General features: G+C 32.5%; 3 protein-coding genes and 1 non-coding gene across 4 annotated transcripts; 2 read left to right on the forward strand and 2 right to left on the reverse strand.

Moving 5' to 3' along the window:
- The first annotated feature begins 4,524 nt into the window (after nt 1-4,524).
- LOC101208845 (transcription factor MTB1) lies at nt 4,525-7,538 on the forward strand. Its single transcript, XM_004133761.3, has one exon. The coding sequence runs from the start codon at nt 5,208-5,210 to the stop codon at nt 7,071-7,073; it is 1,866 nt and encodes a 621-aa protein (XP_004133809.2). The 5' UTR covers nt 4,525-5,207; the 3' UTR covers nt 7,074-7,538.
- A 4,643-nt stretch (nt 7,539-12,181) lies between these two features.
- Nucleotides 12,182-15,349, reverse strand: LOC101205072 (retrovirus-related Pol polyprotein from transposon TNT 1-94). Its single transcript, XM_004134251.3, has 4 exons — nt 14,807-15,349; nt 14,210-14,315; nt 13,901-13,991; nt 12,182-13,411 (listed from the first exon to the last, which is right to left on the reverse strand). The coding sequence occupies exons 1-4, from the start codon at nt 15,119-15,121 to the stop codon at nt 12,517-12,519; spliced, it is 1,407 nt and encodes a 468-aa protein (XP_004134299.1). The 5' UTR covers nt 15,122-15,349; the 3' UTR covers nt 12,182-12,516.
- On the reverse strand, nt 15,316-15,387 carry TRNAQ-CUG. Its single transcript has one exon. It is a non-coding gene; the product is annotated as a tRNA-Gln (tRNA).
- A 594-nt stretch (nt 15,388-15,981) lies between these two features.
- On the forward strand, nt 15,982-17,815 carry LOC101205312 (cytochrome P450 703A2). The gene is made up of 2 exons (XM_004134252.3): nt 15,982-17,043; nt 17,138-17,815. The coding sequence occupies exons 1-2, from the start codon at nt 16,129-16,131 to the stop codon at nt 17,789-17,791; spliced, it is 1,569 nt and encodes a 522-aa protein (XP_004134300.1). The 5' UTR covers nt 15,982-16,128; the 3' UTR covers nt 17,792-17,815.
- The last annotated feature ends 800 nt before the right edge of the window (nt 17,816-18,615 follow it).

Genomic DNA, 18,615 nt, shown 5'->3' on the forward strand with positions numbered 1-18,615 from the left:
TTTGTGGTCTTTGTAAAATGTGTCTTTTTTATGCATTTGTACAAAATGTTCGTGTATCCAATCTAAATTTATATTTATATGTGTTATTTTTTTAATACAAAATAGAGATGGATAAAAAACAGTCAAATAAATTAAAATATTCACAAAGTAGATTAAAACTTTTAAACTCTATCACTAATAACAAATGATAAACTTTTATCATTAACTATAATGTCACTGATAGAATAATATAACTGACTATCAAATATTTGTTATTGATATAATCTGAAATTTTAGTATACTTATAAATATTTTGTCAAATTTGCTATTTTTGTCATTTTATTTGTAATATATTAATATATAGTAACATTTTCTTTAAAGTTGTAAATATAATAAATATGTTTGAGTATAACGATGATATGAATGTATCATTAATAGACTTTGCTACGTTTGTAATTTTTAAAAAACATTGTTATACATTTGTTTATTCTCTAACATCACAATCGATTATAATTTTTCTATTAAAATATGCAAATTTATATCTATGTGTGTGTTTTTTTTAGTTCAATTTAGTGAATTGCAAGAGTGAGCATGATAAAACTGAAAAATAAGTCAATCGGTCAAAGCTAATTAAATCAAATACATATGATTAATGATAATGAAAGATTTTGATCGCATTGATTTGAAAAGTAATCAAAATCAACGATGTTAGTAAAATAATCATCCATCATCATAGTTGATTTAAACTTTTCTAAATCGACCCTGCCGTTTAAAAGTCAAACTAAGTGATGCTCACACATGGTAATATCATTAACTTGTTAGAGTTAAAACAATATAGGAACAATGTTATTAACTTTTCTCCTTTTTTCTTTTTTTTTTTTTTGTTTGTATGGGTGAAAAATCTAGAGGAAAGATAAAGTTGATTTAATATTGATTAAACCAATTTCCAATACTAATTTAATTTCTTAATGACAACTGCTAAGTTTGATGGGAATAATAATAAATTAATAGAAAATACATGTGCAACATGTTAGGGTTTTCTTTATAATGATAAGCATTTCCTGTATTAAAATTATTTTGTCTTCAATAAATGATTTGACCATTTGAGTTGTCACCCTCTAACTTAGCAACGCATTCAAAATTAACACTCTACTCTATTGCTTCATCAACATATGTTTAATATTTAAACCTTTTTGAACAATTCTTTCACATTTATATAAAATTTCACTTTTTTTACTTCAATAATCCACCACAATTTATAAAATCTACTCTTAACTAATTGATTGGTCCTTACTCATTAATTTTATTAAAAATATCGATTTCAATCGATGGATGATCACCCTATTTAACATATCGTGATAAGAACTCAATTATTGAAATATAACAAAAATATATATATATATATACAAACATTACAAATTAAATTAGTTGACTTATATTGTCGTTGCCTAGAAATAATAAAAAGAATATGTTAATTATATGGATAAACTAAAGTATTTCGATATTAATGTTTTATGTTATTAAAACTATTAATCATGTGGAAAATATAGAACGTGCTCTGAGTTCGGCCAATGGATTTGACTCTTTACTATACACCATTTTAATCCTCCAATTACATTTGAACACGTAGCAGTTCTCTTCCATTTACTTTACAACTCCACTAAACAACATTTGTCCATATTATCTCCTTCTTAATAGATTATTATCTTTTTCCGTCAAAATATCTCGAGATATTAGATGTTTGATTTTGAATTTTTCGTTATAATATTGTTCATTAGATTTTCATATGATAGAGAGGATCTAGTCGTATACGTTTTTTCAATGATAGAAAATAAGTCAAATTTAGAACAAGATAGATAACGTATGAACACAGTAACTTTTTGTTTATAATTATAATTATATCTAATAGTTTGATTACTCCATTTTGCTGTTAACATTTATGTTATTGCATTTTCTTAAAACGTTTTTTTTTGTGTGTTATTTAATGACATTTAATAATAGAAATTGGAAGCCATTTCATTTCCAAAATTCAATAATTAGAATTGCTTTTTCCTTTTTAATAAAAATAAACACATCAATTGATTCTATGCACAATAACTATAAAAACAAAACCAATTAGTCCATATCTCAACCCACATTTAAATCACTTTTAAAACTGTGCCACACAATATATATCATAAAGTCCTAAAAATAAAAATAAAAAGCTTTCTTTTATGAATACATAAATTATATTCAATGAATTAAACAAATAAGAGCCATAGAAAAACAAGTTAAAAAAATTACACAGCTTGTACCTTTTATTTTATTATTTTGTTTTTAGCTCAACAAAAAAAAAATAATAACAATAAAAACACGTGTTCTCAAATTACGTTTCGTTCTGACCAATTACATAGACTAAATACGTTACAATGTATATGACACAATTTTAAATACAAATATACATATCTAAGATTAACACAAATAAAATTGTTTAAAATAAACATACTAATACAAAACAATCGATTAAATGACCTAATATCAAATTCATTAATATTGTCATATTCTTCCATCGTCATAAATGTCAATTAGTCGATCTATCTTTATCATTTGTTGTGATTTATTAAAATGTTGTTATTAGAGTTGGATGTAGCGAAAAAGGAGATGGATAGTGATTAGTAAGAAGCAACTGGTAGAAAAGAAAAAAAAGTATGTATAGGAAGTTTGATTTGTTAATTTCACTCGGAAACAAAGGGTGCAAACATTGGTATGAAATTAAAAAAGTAAATGAAAACTGTATACAATAGTATTTAGAAGTAGAGACATAGTTAAGTATAGAAGAGAAAGAGAGAGAGAGAGAGAGGGGTTTTAATTTGGTGAGGAATCGCTTTCGAAGGGGTTAGCTTAGATTCTACTCCATTAAAAGGGGCGGGGCGGGGGGGAAGATTAGATGAGTCATTAAAAACAAACGTGACCACTTCCCTTCGCCATTCAACCATTCAGTTCATGCTTTTTGAGACACGTATCTTCCTCAACCTTTATTATAACCTCAAACCCACCAAATTTATACCCTTTCTTTCTTTTTCTTTTCTTTCTTTAACACTCCCAATATCCTCTCTCTCTCTCTTTTTTTTTTCTCTACTTTCAAATACGTCGTTGTCCCGACGTTTATCAAACCTTAATCTTCTTTCTAATTTGCTTTTACCTTAATTTTAATTCATTCACTCATTAATATCCCCCCACCTTTTATGTTTTCTCAATTATTACACTTCTTTTTTAAATAAATCAATACTTTTTATCATTTGGGGTATTATTATGTAAAACATTCTAACGAAATTAAAATTAACAATAAGCATGAATTAATAAAGTTTCACTGTTATTCTAAAAGCAGTCAAACCAAAAATTATTTCAAGCTTTACTATCTTTAGCAATTAACTAATCACTTGGGTAGTTTCTAAATTAAAATCAAAACATATTTTTAATGTCTTAAAATGGATTTTGAACACCTTTAACAAAAACTCAAATTCTTTTAATAAGTAAAGGCTATTTCTTTCTAGAAGATATGAGATTGAACTTTAATTGATTTAAAAGTATCAATTCAAATAATTACTTAAGATTTCATTTCAATATTGATATTATATTGCATAAATTTTCACGTATATAAAATTTATTTTAGTGTATATTAAAAATACATGCATAAGAGATGGTAATTGGAAAAGAAGTACACAATAATCATTTTTTATGGTAAAAGTGATTTATTTAAATAATTTAGTTGATTTAAAATAAAGTTAATGAAACTATATATGTGGCTAACATAAATTCAAATCGGTTAACTGGTAAAATTAAAATTAATTATAATTATAATCTATGGTTTAAATGGATATAATAAAAATTAGGAGTTTTTTTTTTTAAATAATAAAAAGTACAAACTATTTCCACTATATATAATATATATAAAAAAAAGAGTAGATTTTGTCTTGTTTTTGGTTTTTTTGAAACGTTTATAATAACTTCAACTGTAGATTTTCTGTTGCGGGAGTGGTTAGAAAGGAAAAGTATATATATTATTATTTTAATTTAGAAAACTAAAATAAAATTAATAGTAGTAGGGGCAAAAGCGTAAATAGAGGAAACTAGGGTTTAAAAGGTCACATGTTGTGCATGGTTTGCGAGTAATTGCGAGCGACTATTAAACATGAGGCTCACGAGACGATTTTTATCGTCCAAATAAAAATGAAAAGAAAAACATTTTTTAATTAATTTTTTAATACGAAAGAAAGGGGAAGAAGATTTTAGAGAAAAGAAAGAAAGAAAGAGAGGATAAGAATAAGAAGAAGAAATTAAGAATTGAGGAAATATTATGTATTTATTAAAGAGAAAAAGAAAAAAAAGAAGAAGAAGGAATATTGTGTGAAATGAATTAAAAGAAATCTCAGGTGGCGGTGAGGAGAGAAACGGGCACAACATAATTGCCGACTAGTTCTCAAAGTCGGAACCAAATATATCCAATCCAGGTTGAACCATGGTTAATATTTGACTTATGGTATAATTGATAAATAGTTAACCGTGGTTAGAGGGTGGGGGGGGGATTGGTGTTGCTCGTGTAGAATAAGGAGCGGCAGAGAAACCCATTTCTCATTTGTCTCGTCTTTCTCGTTTTTCATTTTCCGTTTTCATATATAATTTTATTTTTTTGGTTTCACTTCACCGTTCTGGAAAACAGAGAAAGAAAAGAGGCCATTGCTTTTTTTCTCTCTTTCTCTCTTTCGTTTATTTTGTCGCGTGAAATAACTGCTTCTTTGGTTTCCAAGAAAAAAAATCTTTTTTCTCCTCGATTCACCCTGTCGCTTTCCTGGGAATGTTTATAGCCTTCCAACTTTCTTTCCCTCTTCCCTTATCTCACCATCTTCTTTTCAGCACATTTCGCATGCCAAGTACCGGTCGGTTCTCTATCTTTATCTCTATATTTCCTCTTTCCTCGGTCTTTGGGTGATTCTTTTCTTTCTTTGTATTGGGTTTTGTTTTTTTCTTATCTGGGTTTTTGTTAATTTTTAAGCTAATTTTTGAGATCTAGATAATGTTTTGGAGATAGTTTTGTTGGTAGAGTATTGATTCTGTTGGGGGTATTTGATAATGGTTTGAGGAATTCTTGAGTTTTTGGACTTAGATTTGATCTGGGGTCTTGTAATTTTGAAGGCTGTGGGTGTGTGTGATTGAGATTGTATTCTGGTTTTGTGGAGGTGTTTCTAGAGATGAAGATTGAAGATGGGTTGAGGAGTGTTGGTGGGAAGGATGAGGATAAGACTGTGGTTGCTGCTGTTTTGGGGACACGGGCTTTTAATTACTTGATGTCTTGCTCTGTTTCGAATGAGAATCTGTTTATGGCGGTGAGGAATGATGAGAATTTGCAGAATAAGCTGTCGGATCTGGTGGAGAGACCCAACGCTTCTAATTTTAGCTGGAACTATGCAATTTTCTGGCAACTTTCTCATTCTAAATCCGGTGAATGGGTTTTGGGATGGGGAGATGGATCGTGTAGAGATCCTAGGGATGGAGATGAAACGGAAGCTACACAGATTCTTAGTCTACAGCTTGAAGATGAGAGCCAACAAAGGATGAAGAAAAGAGCACTGCAGAAACTTCACACACTCTTTGGAGGCTCTGATGAGGATAATTACGCTCTTGGATTGGACAGAGTTACTGATACTGAGATGTTTTTTCTTGCTTCCATGTATTTCTCATTCCCTCGTGGAGAGGGAGGCCCTGGGAAGTGTTTGGCGTCTGGGAAACATATCTGGAATTTGGATGTGCTTAATTCGCCTTCTGAGTATTGTGTGAGATCATACCTTGCTAAATCTGCGGGAATTCAGACGGTTGTTTTGGTGCCGACTGATGTTGGAGTGGTTGAATTGGGTTCTGTGAGATCCGTGAATGAGAGCCTAGAGTTAGTGCAGTTGATCAGATCATTGTTTTCGTCCCAGCTTTCACTTGACAGAGTGAGGTCGTCAGCAGCGATGTCCATGATAGCTGAAAGAAAAGATGAAAGCACCTCATTTGCGAGTTGGGGAATTGCCGAAAGAGGAGAAGGAGGAGGAGGAGGAGGGATTCCCAAGGTTTTTGGGCAGACTTTGAATTCAGGGAACATGGGTCGTTCTCATTTCCGAGAGAAACTGGCGATCAGGAAGATGGATGAGAGATCATGGGAAGCATGTGCCAATGGAGGTAGAATTCAGTTTCAAAGCCCTCGAAATGGCATTCGCAGTCCGAGTTTGGCACATGTTCATGGTCTCAAGCAGGGGAATCATTCCCCTGCAGAAATTTATGTCTCTCCAACTCCACCAGTAAATAATAATCACGAGCAGCTAGTCAGTGGAGTCAGAGATGAATTTGGTCTCAATCCATATCAATCACAAAAGCTGGCCCAAATGCAAATTGATTTCTCGGTAGCAACATCAAGACCTTCTGTGATTAACCGTGTAGGAGCTGATTCAGAACATTCAGATGTAGAGCCTCAATGCAAAGAAGAGGGGCCTGGCACCGATGAAAGACGACCTCGCAAACGAGGCAGAAAGCCTGCGAATGGCAGGGAGGAGCCACTAAATCACGTTGAGGCAGAAAGGCAACGGCGTGAAAAGTTGAACCAGCGGTTCTATGCTTTACGAGCTGTTGTGCCCAATATTTCCAAAATGGACAAAGCTTCACTGCTGGGAGATGCCATTGCTTACATTAACGAACTTCAAGAAAAAGTGAAGGTCATGGAATTTGAACGTGAGAAATCCAGCCTCACCTCAAGCGAGGCAACACCTTCGGAAGGGAACCCAGAAATTGAAACTAAAGATCAATTCCTAGATGTCGACATTGATGTCGAGGCAGCTCATGATGAAGTCATTGTGAAGGTTAGCTGCCCATTAGAGTCGCACCCTGCATCAAGAGTTATCAAGGCAATGAGAGATGCTCAGATAAATGTTATTGATTCAAAACTCTCTGAAGCAAATGATAAAGTTTTGCACACGTTTGTCATCAAGTCTCCTGGATCCGAGCAGTTGACGAAGGAAAAGCTGATAGCTGCATTTTCCCAGGACTCAACCTCGTTACATCCTCTACCAACAGTTGGGTAGCACGAGAACTACAGTAACATAGAGTGCATACATAGGTTCGTTAGTATGTAGTGAGAAGAGCCCAACTGAAAGCTTCTTCAGAAGTTTTGATTTACAGCAGGTATTATTCTTACAGGAATTACACTTCCAGTGAGAAGTAGGGAGATAACTATTTATTATTAACCAAGTAGGAGAGCAGAATTTATGTTGTTTATAGTACACATTGTTATTATTATTACTATTATGTCATAATGAAGTATTCTTGCAACATGATTTAGATCTGTAAGTTAGGGAGCTTTTTTTTTTTTTTTTTTGGTCTAGTCAACTGTTTTTTTGGTTATTAAGAATCTCCTAAACTGTCTATGTTCTTGTTAATGTTAACTCCCCAAATTCTTTTGTTCTTTTTACTCTGTTGTTCACCATCAAACTGTATCAGTATCATTATCTGTTCATTATTTTGATGAAAAAAGGTATACTTCATTACAAGTTGTGTTTAATTGTTTATGAATCTGTTGTCTGTTGCATTTGTTCCTACTGCCTGCGAGTGAGCAAATGCGTCCCTGACCCCGTGTTAATGTTCTTGTTTACGAATATGTTACATTAGGAAGAGAAATGCAGTAATTTCTTTTGTTCTCTTCATCATATAGAGTTTTTGACTTGAGAAAAGTGAAAAAAAAAAATGGAATCACCTCCCTTGCCAACCAAAGCTGATTGTTTTTTCCAATCCTAGAAGGGTTTGGTGACAAATGAAGAATCTCTCAACAACCCTCCCTCCTATTGTAACTTGTGGTCATATGAATTCAAATAAGGATGGTTGTTGCCAATATAAGATATGAATGTATCGACCATGAAGACAAAGCGACAAAGACGCTGTTGGGACCATTTTTACCAAAGATGAGATTTGTACCATAGAAATCAAGTTTCGGTTTACTTTGATTAATTTCTTTGTAGTCAGATATTTTGGTTTTGGTCCTTTTGCTATCCCTCTCCCTTCATGTCAAATTTGCATGTGATGCAAAGATGTAGCTTTGGAAGTTCTCTACCAATGGGTGTCTGTCTTACTGTGACTTTGCTTCACATAAAACTGCACCCACAAAATCTTTTGAAAAGAAAAGATAAAGCAATGAGATTAATCTGGGTTTGAATATTGGTTTGGCTTTCTGATATTTTCATCATCATCATTATTTATTCCTGTTTACTTTCTAATTTGGCCAGTTAGCTTTACAAGCTAAAAAGAACCAAGTTGAAAGTAAATAAGCAGTACACTGTACAGGGACTGATAATAAAAAAAAGCTAACAACCCAGGGGCTAACAATGTAAAAGGAGAAACAGGTTTGTTGTTGGACCACAGCCTTATTTATGTAAACCATTTTGGTACAAGTAGCAATAAAGTAAGGAAATGAGGACCAAATAGAAAAGCTATGAAGTAGTAGCAGTAGGGTGAGAGAGGATGAAAAGTAAAAAAAGAGAGAGAGAGAGAGAGAGAGAGAGAGAGAGAATAATTCAGAAAAGAAACAAAAGAAAAGAAAGAAAGATGAGATTGAGAATATGAAAGTTAGTGGTGAGAATTTTGTTATGGCGATGCCATGTTAATCACACAAAGCATGTGATGCATGTGAAATGCTTTTACTTATTTTATTTTTGGTAAAAAGAAGAAGAGATGAAGTCAAATATGTGTTTGGTGTGACATGTTCTGCCACTACACAATGCATCTCTTCCTATACCAATAATTGTCCTTTCATACCCATTTTAAACGTTTCTAACTATTTCACCATTCATTCATTCACTCATTATTATTATTTTCTGCGGATTCTGCACGTTTATTTTTCTTTTATTTAAGACCTCGACAATTCAAATATTAACAAACTTTTATTCATATTACTTGTTTATAAATATTCAAAACATATATAGAAAAAAAAAAAAACAATCTATTGACTTTAATATCAATAATAAATACTTTATATCTTGGAATATGGCGAATTTAAGATGGCAAAATATGTTAATTCATTTTATTTATTTTTGTTGAAATTTGGTGAATTGAGAAATTAGTTAGTGTCTACTTAAATATACATTAATCGGGTTAACAATAGAAAAAATATATGTAAATTGGGTTTTCTCTAAAAAAATATATAAAAATTTGTTGTTTTTTTTATATATATAAAAATAATTGTTTAGTTAGAAGACTTACAAATAGTTTAATATTGTCTTCTTAATTTACATAAGGATTCTTAAATTTATGAACCGTAAATTAAATTTTATGAATTGAGCTATTGTTAATGGTTGATTAATGGCTATGTCATTTTATCATCTACCATTCTTTTTTTCTTCGTTTGACCATCGTACAATAGAGATTCAATTCCATTATTTTTCCTTATAATTATTGCGTGTTTTAAGAGACTTTTTGGTTGAGTAATTTAGTAATAAATATTGTGGTCGAATTATATGGACCATTTGAATTTAAATTTGGTATATATAAGTTCTGATTAAATTTCACATCTCTAAGAGAAAAGGGGAATATATATAATAGTTTGTAAATAATTTATTGATTTATTTTAATTATTGTAAGTGAAATAACAAATTAGAAATAATGTACTTAAAATATATATAATAAAATTAGAAGATATCGAATGTAATTCCATTCTCTATTTTTTTTTATATAGGTGGCAGCAATTTGTGGTTTGTGTTTATTTATTTTTGTTGACACCCAACACCTTTCTACAAACTTAAGATGCTCAATCAACAATTATTCTAAACTAAACACACATTAATGTTTACATAACATTCTTATTATAAAATTAATTTAAAGGCTATTTTAAGTGGTTATAAAAACTTTCATTTTTGTACTATACTAAAAATATTTATAAAATATTTGTTATATATTTGTAAATATCGTCTAATTTTTTTTTAATGTTTTCTTTAAATAGAATTTATAATTTGTAAGAGATGACTATTTAGAATTTAGAGGTAGAAAAAAAGTTGCTTTGATTAAATCAATCTGTACTTTTTATTCGGCTATATATATATATATATAAGGTATTTAATTTCTTTTTTTTTTCGTAAGATTCGACTAAAAGTGTTGAATAGAAGAAAGTAAAGTTTTGAAAATGATAGATTAGTGGTGAAATTGGGGAGATTGGATATGCATGAGGTCAATCGTAGAAATAATTTAAGAAAGAGAAAAATGTTTAAATATAAAATTTGAGTTTCAAAGTTATCGAAAAACGCTATCATGTAAGAATTGTTTTCTTTCGTTTATCAATATAGGGTAGAAGATCGAACTATAAATTTATACAAGTTAAATAATGTTAATGTTGACTTGAAATCAACATATTCATTAAACATTGAACAATTTTATCAAACTAAAAAAGAATCATCATAATTTCCATAAAATGAAATGCTATCAACAATCCAAAATGAGAAGTTAGGATTACAAATAGAAATAGGTGATTCTTATCTATGTTATAAGTTTGAAAATTAATTGGTTGAATGATTCTAAGAGTCTTGTCTCTCTATTTAAATCCACATTAAACAAATGTGGGATTATCAGTTTAGTCAAATAAAAGGGAAATAATTGAAAATTGATTTGATAGGAAAAAATAATAATAATAAAAAGGAAAAAAAAAGTGGAGAAATGAAGGTTTGAATAATGAGAGGGAGAGAGAGAGAGAGGAAAATGACATTTGGAATTGAGATATAAATTATTCAAAATGTCATAAGTTAATTGCGTGTGGACTTAACACATTGCATTGTCACAACAAATATGAAAAATATGACCAAATTTATTTTGGGAGACAAATGCTTCACAAAAGTGTTGAAAAATGTGACGTATAAATCCACTTCCATTTCTGACTCTTCTAATATCCAAAGATCATTTCACTATCCCTTTGAATTTTGTTTTCATATCGTTAATAAATTAAATTGCAAAGTTTCATTTTATTTTCAGTACATAATAATTTTATATGGGTTTCAAGATCTTAGAGTAAAGTTCGAGATCATTTTTTTGAATAAAATATTAATTCAATAAATACTCTCTTACACTTTTTTTTCGAAAAAAAAAAGTTTGAATACATAACCGAATATTTTGAAAAGTTTTGAAACATGCTTTTGATTACTTAAAATACAAGGTTAATTTATTTAAAGGTATAAAATTCAATCCCACTCGTCAACAAAATGAGTCAAAATCACCTTTTTTTTCTTCTTCATGGGCTATAGTAAAACTTGTAAGTTTTAGAATGTAAAATTATATTTTAAGATGGTATAACTAAAAATTAGATTATTTTTTCTTCGTTTTTGTACACCTTGGGTAGGAAGATTGGAACCACATATCCAATAGTATATAGCATACTCATATGCCAATAAGTTAAATCCTTGTAATATATATTTATATATATATATAGACACACAAAAGAGACTTAAAAAATAATAAAAGAAAAAAGAAACCACAAAGCTAATCTAATAACAAAATCATGGTCAGAAGTAAGTTGCACATTTATGGTGAATCAAGTTACAAGTGGTTCTAGCATACCCATTTGAAATGCCTCTTTTGTTGTGTCCTCTTTCATACCCTTTTTCTTTTTCTTCTTTTTGGTCATTTTTATTCTTTCTTCTCTTTTTGGGCAAAAGATTTCTCTTTTAGTAAAAGAGAAGGAGCATCTTCCTTTTGGTAAGGAGGGAAAATCCTTTACCAATAGGAATGCAAAGGTTTTACAGACTGCGGAGAAGAAAAGGATAAGAATGAAGGAGATAAAACCTAATGATTCTTTTTAGAAATGGGTGCTTCTAGTTAAGACACATTTAGAAGGGAATATCAACTTTTACTATTGAATTTAGGCTCAAAATACAACGTTTTAGTCGAGTTTTAAAATTCAGTTTCAATTACTCTTTTGCACCTCGGTCACTAGTCCAACGCTCTATATGATTCGAGGTAATTGAATACTACCTCCCCTCGAACAACCATAAGTTTTTTAGTACTCTCTTCAATCGAAAAACTCCTCAGCTTAGCTAATGGCTAATAAATCCCCAATACCCTACTAACAACATTGACATGCACATCACAGTGGTATAAATTAACAAGTTTCTCCTTACTCTAACTAGGAGTTTATCATATCCTCCATAATACAATCCACCAGTAAGCTATCAACCTAGATTCGATTAAAATCATACAGGAAGGTGCTGAACATGTTACAATTCACTTGAGCTTCAAGAAGGCGTATGAGAACATATACTATTCTAAGGAATTGAGTTACACTCAGCAAGAATATCAGTTATACACATATACATGGAATAGAGCCTCAACTATGCTCATTGATAGTTTCCGAGTCTTTTAAGATCGTTCAAAATTTCAAAATGACTATTGGGTTCCATATTTTGAAAGGATATATGAATCAAGAACTATAGCATCTAAATGGTGAATTTATTATTTTCACCTTCAGAAGTCAGATCTATTTACCTGGGTAAGAATGTGCTATGTTCTTTGCCGAGGTACTTCATTGTTGACTTTCTTAGTTGGACAATTTGGAGATGTGTGCCCTTCCTTGCCGCAATCCAAGCAGAGTAAAGTTTTGACCTCCTTTTGACATTCCTTTTTTCTCAGTGGTACGGTTACAGGCTTTGGGTCTCCCATCTTTGATGGGTGATTTGCAGCATGATGTTGGCCTCTTGGAGTAGGAGAAGAAGACACTCCTGAGAGACGTGAATTTTTTTGTGTACGTAATTGTTCTTCAATTCTCAATCGATCTGTCAATTTCCGAAGGGGAAGATACTGCTCATGCATTAAGTTCACCCAGACATTCTTCCAAGAAAGTGGAAGCTTTGAGATAATTGCGCTAACATGAAAATCCTCATCGATAACCGTTCCAGAAGAACCAATAGAATCAGCAATGTGATTAAGTTCTTCAACTTGCTCCAATATTGACTTCTCCTCAACCATTTTGAATTCTAGATACTTTTTGACTTGAGATCTCTTGGTCCCAAACTCCTCCAAAAGATAAAGCAATTTTAGCTCCTTCCAAAGTTCACTAGCACTCATTGTTTTTTTCGAATATTCATTAAAAAGCCTGTCGGAGAGGGAGTTAAGAATGTTGCGGCGACACATGTGGTCATCCCTCATCCATTTCTGTTCAGCAGCCTTGGATTGCGCAGCATTTCCAGAGCTTGATTCTTCCCCAAGCACGGCAGTCGGACATTGATTAGAAAGAACATAAGCAATCTTTAAGTCCTGCAGCAAAAGCTCCATCTGATGTGCCCATGCATTGTAGTTTTTTCCATCAAATCGAATAGTTTCAATTGGATATTTTGGAGAAGTTACTCTAGTTGTTGGATTTGAGAAGGCACCAATTTTTTCAGCATCATGTTCAGATCTACATGATATAATACAATCAAATAGTTCAAACACACATCTATGGTCCAGATTTTAAATGCTACAACCAAACAAAACAAATAGCTTGTTTTGAAAATTAAGTTTATAAACACTAAATTTCTTTAAGATGTTATCTAAATCTAACAATTGTTTCCAAAATCCAAGCTGAGTTTTTAAAGTAGTTTCTAAAATTTTGTTTTAGACTTTTAGTTATTGGAATTAGACTAAAAATTCAAATGTTTCCTTAAAAAGATGCAAAACCGGTGAGAAACTAAGCACAATTTTCATAAACCAAAAACTAAAAACATACAAAATGGTTATCAACCTAGCCTTAAAAACAAAAAATATTAGATACAGATTCTATTTGGGATCTAGATTGGATACTAACACCTGAAAACCTAGCATAGAACTTCAGAGTTTTCAATAAAATAAATTTGATGAACTGTAACTCGAAAGTTAAGAAACAACAGTATCATCATGCTTCCCTCACCTTTTATTTCTTTTCATCTGCAAAATAGCTTCCGCTATAGCAGGAATATTACTCTTAAAGACTGACCATTGCTCAGTTGGCATGCTGATTCCTAAAAGAGAAAATTTTCATAATTAAAATAGTCCTATAGGATGGGTTACTAGTTCAGACCCAAGCAAAAGAAACTCCCAACCGTTGTGGCTAAAAACAAGGTGAAAAAAGAAAAAAAGGGGAAGGGGAGGGAGGAAGGTGTGAAGTTAACAGAACTGACATAATAAAAGAAAAGATTCACCATAAGAGAAAAGGAAGAGACCAATGCATAATGCCCACCTTTTAGAGTTGGAAGCTGTTTTCCATCTTTTTCATAATACTGCCTAACTGATACCATAGGTGCCCCTTTAAATTTATGAATTGTCACACTCCTGTTATTAGATAGCTGAAACAAACCAAAAAAATCCCTAACTAATAAGTGAAAAGAATTACTAATAGGGTACAAAGGAATCGACAATTTTAACAGCAGGAGGAGCAATGTTATTAAGTTATTGTCTAAATGATCGATTTCTACACTCATAAAGCATAGACAATTCTATCATAATGCATAAATGACAGAAAATGGTCACCCGAATTTCTTCTACAATCTAACATCTTGGTACACAATCGCCATAGGAACATAAACAACAGATAGAAACATAGACAACAAATGCAGGGTTGTTTATGTTTCTAACCTTTTTGGTACAGAATGATCTAGGAACAAAGAATACAAAACAATCTAGCCACAGAAACATAAAGAACTATTCAATTGCTTAGCTACAGAAGAATCCAGTTCGGAATCTTTCCATAAAACTAAGTTGATAAAACCCTAATCTTTCTCCTTTCTTTCAAAATCACTACACCATAAGAATCAAGAAGGGTATGATTTTACTTTACCCGGCAAATCAAAAGGTCTCCATCATCGTTGAACTCCTTCTTTGGTACTATCTTCTGCTCCACCGCTTTATTCTCGTAACGAACACTAGGTCCTGGCTCATCCTCTTTCCCCATACACACCCGCTCCGACATTGAAAGCAAAAAGCTCTCTACCACGTTCCTCACCAGCAACTTGCATTGTTTATTAGAAAGATCGATTCCAAGCCGTTCTTCGACCTGGCTTCTAACTTTAAACTCCGTCGTATCTTCCATGCTCGATTTCTTCAATACCTCAATCACGTTTTCCTCGATTCTCCGTCGGGTCTCGTCGTTCATCTTTCTAAGAAACAAAACTGAAAGTAGAAGAAAAGAAGACCTCAGGAGAGGAACGCCGCCGGCCGTATCGTGGTGAAGAACAATCAGTTTGTGAATAGCCGTCGGATTTAATTTGTTGTGGGAATTCCATTGGCTTCGGCTTTGGACGGCCACGGCGGTTGACGAAATTATGTACGCGCGGAAAAAAAAAGAGAAGGTTCCACCGAGATTTGAACTCGGGTTACTGGATTCAGAGTCCAATGTCCTGACCACTAGACCATGGAACCATTTGTTGATATTGACTAACAAATAAACTTACTTACAATTATTATTTACTCATTTATTAATATAAAGTTGAGTGATCTAATTTCTTAAGAAAAATATTCTTCCTTAGTTATAAGGATACAATGATCTGAAATCTTGACCATTTAGATGTGAATGCATGTTTCATGTTAGTTGATTTTTTTTAAAGCTTTTACAACTTAGTATCATGTCTTATAAATTCATCCTCGGTAGAGTTTTAATATTCGTTAGGGATAAATGATAATATTATTAAAAATTATTAGTGAATTATTATAATGTAGCAAACAGTTACAAATCAATAAATTTTAAATAGTATTTAGAGTAACAAATTAAAAAATTTTAAATAGCATTTACTATAGTTAGAAATAAATATTATAGTGTTGCATAATATTCATGAACAATGTTATATCAAACTAATTACAGTAGTTGTCAGTGGTTTTATATTAGAAATTTACTTAACCATGATTATTGTATGAATAATTATATTTATGAACTGAAGTACTCTAATTAAATTAACATAATCTATAAAGCATTCTTCCTTGTGTCTCACCAACCAGTTAACTAGCTCCATTGCACGATCTTTGCCCCTTACACAACTTAACAACCCACCAAAGAAGAGCAAGAACATCCAAAGAACATGGCACCAAATTCTTACAAACGCCATTTTTATGATTTAAATTTACAATTACTACTCTCTCCAAACTATACCCATCCCATCCCATCTCATGGATTTCATCGCATTTGCGCTCGCAATTCTGTTTACTCTACTTGTAAGATCTCTATGCCGAAAACTGTTCACAACCCCCAAAAATCTCCCTCCCGGCCCCCGCCGTTGGCCCATCGTTGGAAACCTCCTCCAGCTCACTCACCTTCCCCACCGCGACATGGCGGAGCTCTGTCGAAAGCATGGCCCACTCGTCTACTTAAAGCTCGGTAGCGTGGACGCCATCACCACCGACGACCCCGCCACCATCCGGGAGATCCTCCTTCAACAGGACGAAGTTTTCGCTTCCCGGCCGAGAACTCTGGCCGCCGTGCATTTGGCTTACGGCTGCAGCGACGTCGCTTTGGCCCCCCTGGGCCCTAATTGGAAGCGGATGAGAAGGATTTGTATGGAGCATCTTCTAACTAGCAAGCGGCTGGACTCGTTCTCGGCCCATCGGGCCTCGGAGGCCCAACATTTGGTCCAAGATGTTTGGGCCCGGGCTCAAAATGGAGAGGCTGTAAACTTGAGGGAGGTTTTGGGAGGGTTTTCAATGAACAATGTGACTAGGATGTTGCTTGGGAAGCAATACTTTGGGTGTGGATCTGCTGGCCCAGGTGAAGCTATGGAGTTCATGCATATAACCCATGAGTTGTTTAGGCTTTTGGGGGTGATTTATTTGGGAGATTATTTGCCATTTTGGAGGTGGGTTGATCCTCATGGGTGTGAAGAGAAGATGAGAAAGGTGGAAAAGCAAGTGGATGATTTTCATACCAAGATCATTGAAGAACATAGAAAAGAAAGGGAGAAAAGGAAAGTTAGTGGACAACAACATGACAGTGATGGAACTATGGACTTTGTTGATGTTTTGTTATCATTGCCTGGTGAGGATGGGAAGGAACATATGGATGATGTTGAAATCAAAGCCCTGATTCAAGTAATATCTTTATAAAATGAATGAAACTTGTGTTCTTTTTTTTTTTTTACATTTTTATTTCAAGTGGTTATTTTTAGCTGTTTGTATGATTTAGGACATGATTGCTGCAGCAACCGACACGTCCGCTGTGACGAATGAGTGGGCAATGACAGAAGTGATTAAACATCCACATGTTCTTGCTAAGGTTCAAGAGGAGCTTGATGTTGTCGTGGGTCCTAATCGATTGGTGTTAGAATCTGATTTGGTTCATCTTAATTACCTACGATGTGTCGTTCGAGAGACTTTTCGTATGCATCCAGCTGGGCCGTTTTTAATCCCTCACGAATCATTGCATGATACGAAAATCCATGGATATGATATTCCTGCAAAAACTCGAATCTTCATCAACACTCACGGACTAGGTCGAAATACTAACATTTGGGACAACGTGGATGAGTTTAGGCCCGAGAGACACTGGCCAACAACAGATGAGATTGTTAGTAAAGTAGAAATAAGCCATGGAGCAGATTTTAAGATTTTACCATTTAGTGCAGGCAAACGAAAGTGTCCCGGTGCTCCACTTGGAGTGACTTTAGTGTTAATGGCTTTAGCTCAACTATTCCACTGTTTTGATTGGAATCCACCAAAGGGAATGAAACCACAAGATATTGATACTAACGAGATATATGGGATGACCATGCCTAAAGCTCATCCCTTAATGGCTATTGCCAAGCCTCGCTTGGCCCCTCATGTGTATCAATCAAAATAAAATATATATTTTTGTTTTAACATACATTTTTTTCAATACACATTGTATTATTACCTTCAACTTAATCAAGTTATGCCATATAAATGGTGAGCGTTATTTTCACAAAATTAAAATTAGGGATAACAATTTTATTGTGTTTGAGTTTTTGGGATGAATTTGTGTAAAAATGTGAGGGACTTTGGTCTCTACCAAGAGTGGTTTTATAAGTCTAAATAGTTTTTTAAATAACATTCATTCATCTATATAACAAATAGACGTTGATTTTATAGACAACGACCAATATCAATAGTGAATAACAATAATAATAAAAAACACGATAGTATAGAAAATAAATAATGTTTTTGGCTCAATAATCACATTCTTAACGTGTAAAAAGCGTTAGGATTACATTTTAATCAAATTAATTAGGGAAAGATCCTTTTTGTGTTTAATTTTTCATTTAGCTTTAAATATCCAATAAAATATAAAGTAAATAAATGTATAATTTCTCAAAAAAACAAATCTATAAAACCATCAAATGTCAAATAATGATATATACACACATATATGTTTGATAATTAATTATGTTGATAACTATTTCCTTTAAATATAATATATTGAATTGATGATATTTTTATTCTCGTTCAATTTACAAATATCTTCAACCCGACGTTGATATTTAAAACAAAAAATTGACATCTTTATATCAAAATTAATGACTTGATGTCAAATTGTTGCATCACGATTTTTTTTTTTGTTGTTGTTGATGTGTATATCTAGAAAAGGAAATTCGCCTAATTTAAATGGTAAATTTAACTTTAGAAAGTATTAATTTAGTCAATGCA

The sequence above is a fragment of the Cucumis sativus genome, chromosome 3, assembly GCF_000004075.3.
Source record: "Cucumis sativus cultivar 9930 chromosome 3, Cucumber_9930_V3, whole genome shotgun sequence".
Taxonomy (NCBI): Eukaryota; Viridiplantae; Streptophyta; class Magnoliopsida; order Cucurbitales; family Cucurbitaceae; genus Cucumis; species Cucumis sativus.

Bases quoted from the DNA above. Each gene is read 5' to 3' on its own strand.
- LOC101208845 (XM_004133761.3), top strand. From the start codon at position 5,208: ATGAAGATTGAAGATGGGTTGAGGAGTGTTGGTGGGAAGGATGAGGAT.
- LOC101205072 (XM_004134251.3), bottom strand. From the start codon at position 15,121: ATGAACGACGAGACCCGACGGAGAATCGAGGAAAACGTGATTGAGGTA. The intron at 13,992-14,209 runs GTGGGCATTATG...TTTCTCTTTTAG, and splicing joins ACAGCTTCCAACTCTAAAAG to GAATCAGCATGCCAACTGAG. The intron at 13,412-13,900 runs GTGAGGGAAGCA...TATATCATGTAG, and splicing joins CAGATGAAAAGAAATAAAAG to ATCTGAACATGATGCTGAAA.
- LOC101205312 (XM_004134252.3), top strand. From the start codon at position 16,129: ATGGATTTCATCGCATTTGCGCTCGCAATTCTGTTTACTCTACTTGTA. The intron at 17,044-17,137 runs GTAATATCTTTA...TGTATGATTTAG, and splicing joins AAATCAAAGCCCTGATTCAA to GACATGATTGCTGCAGCAAC.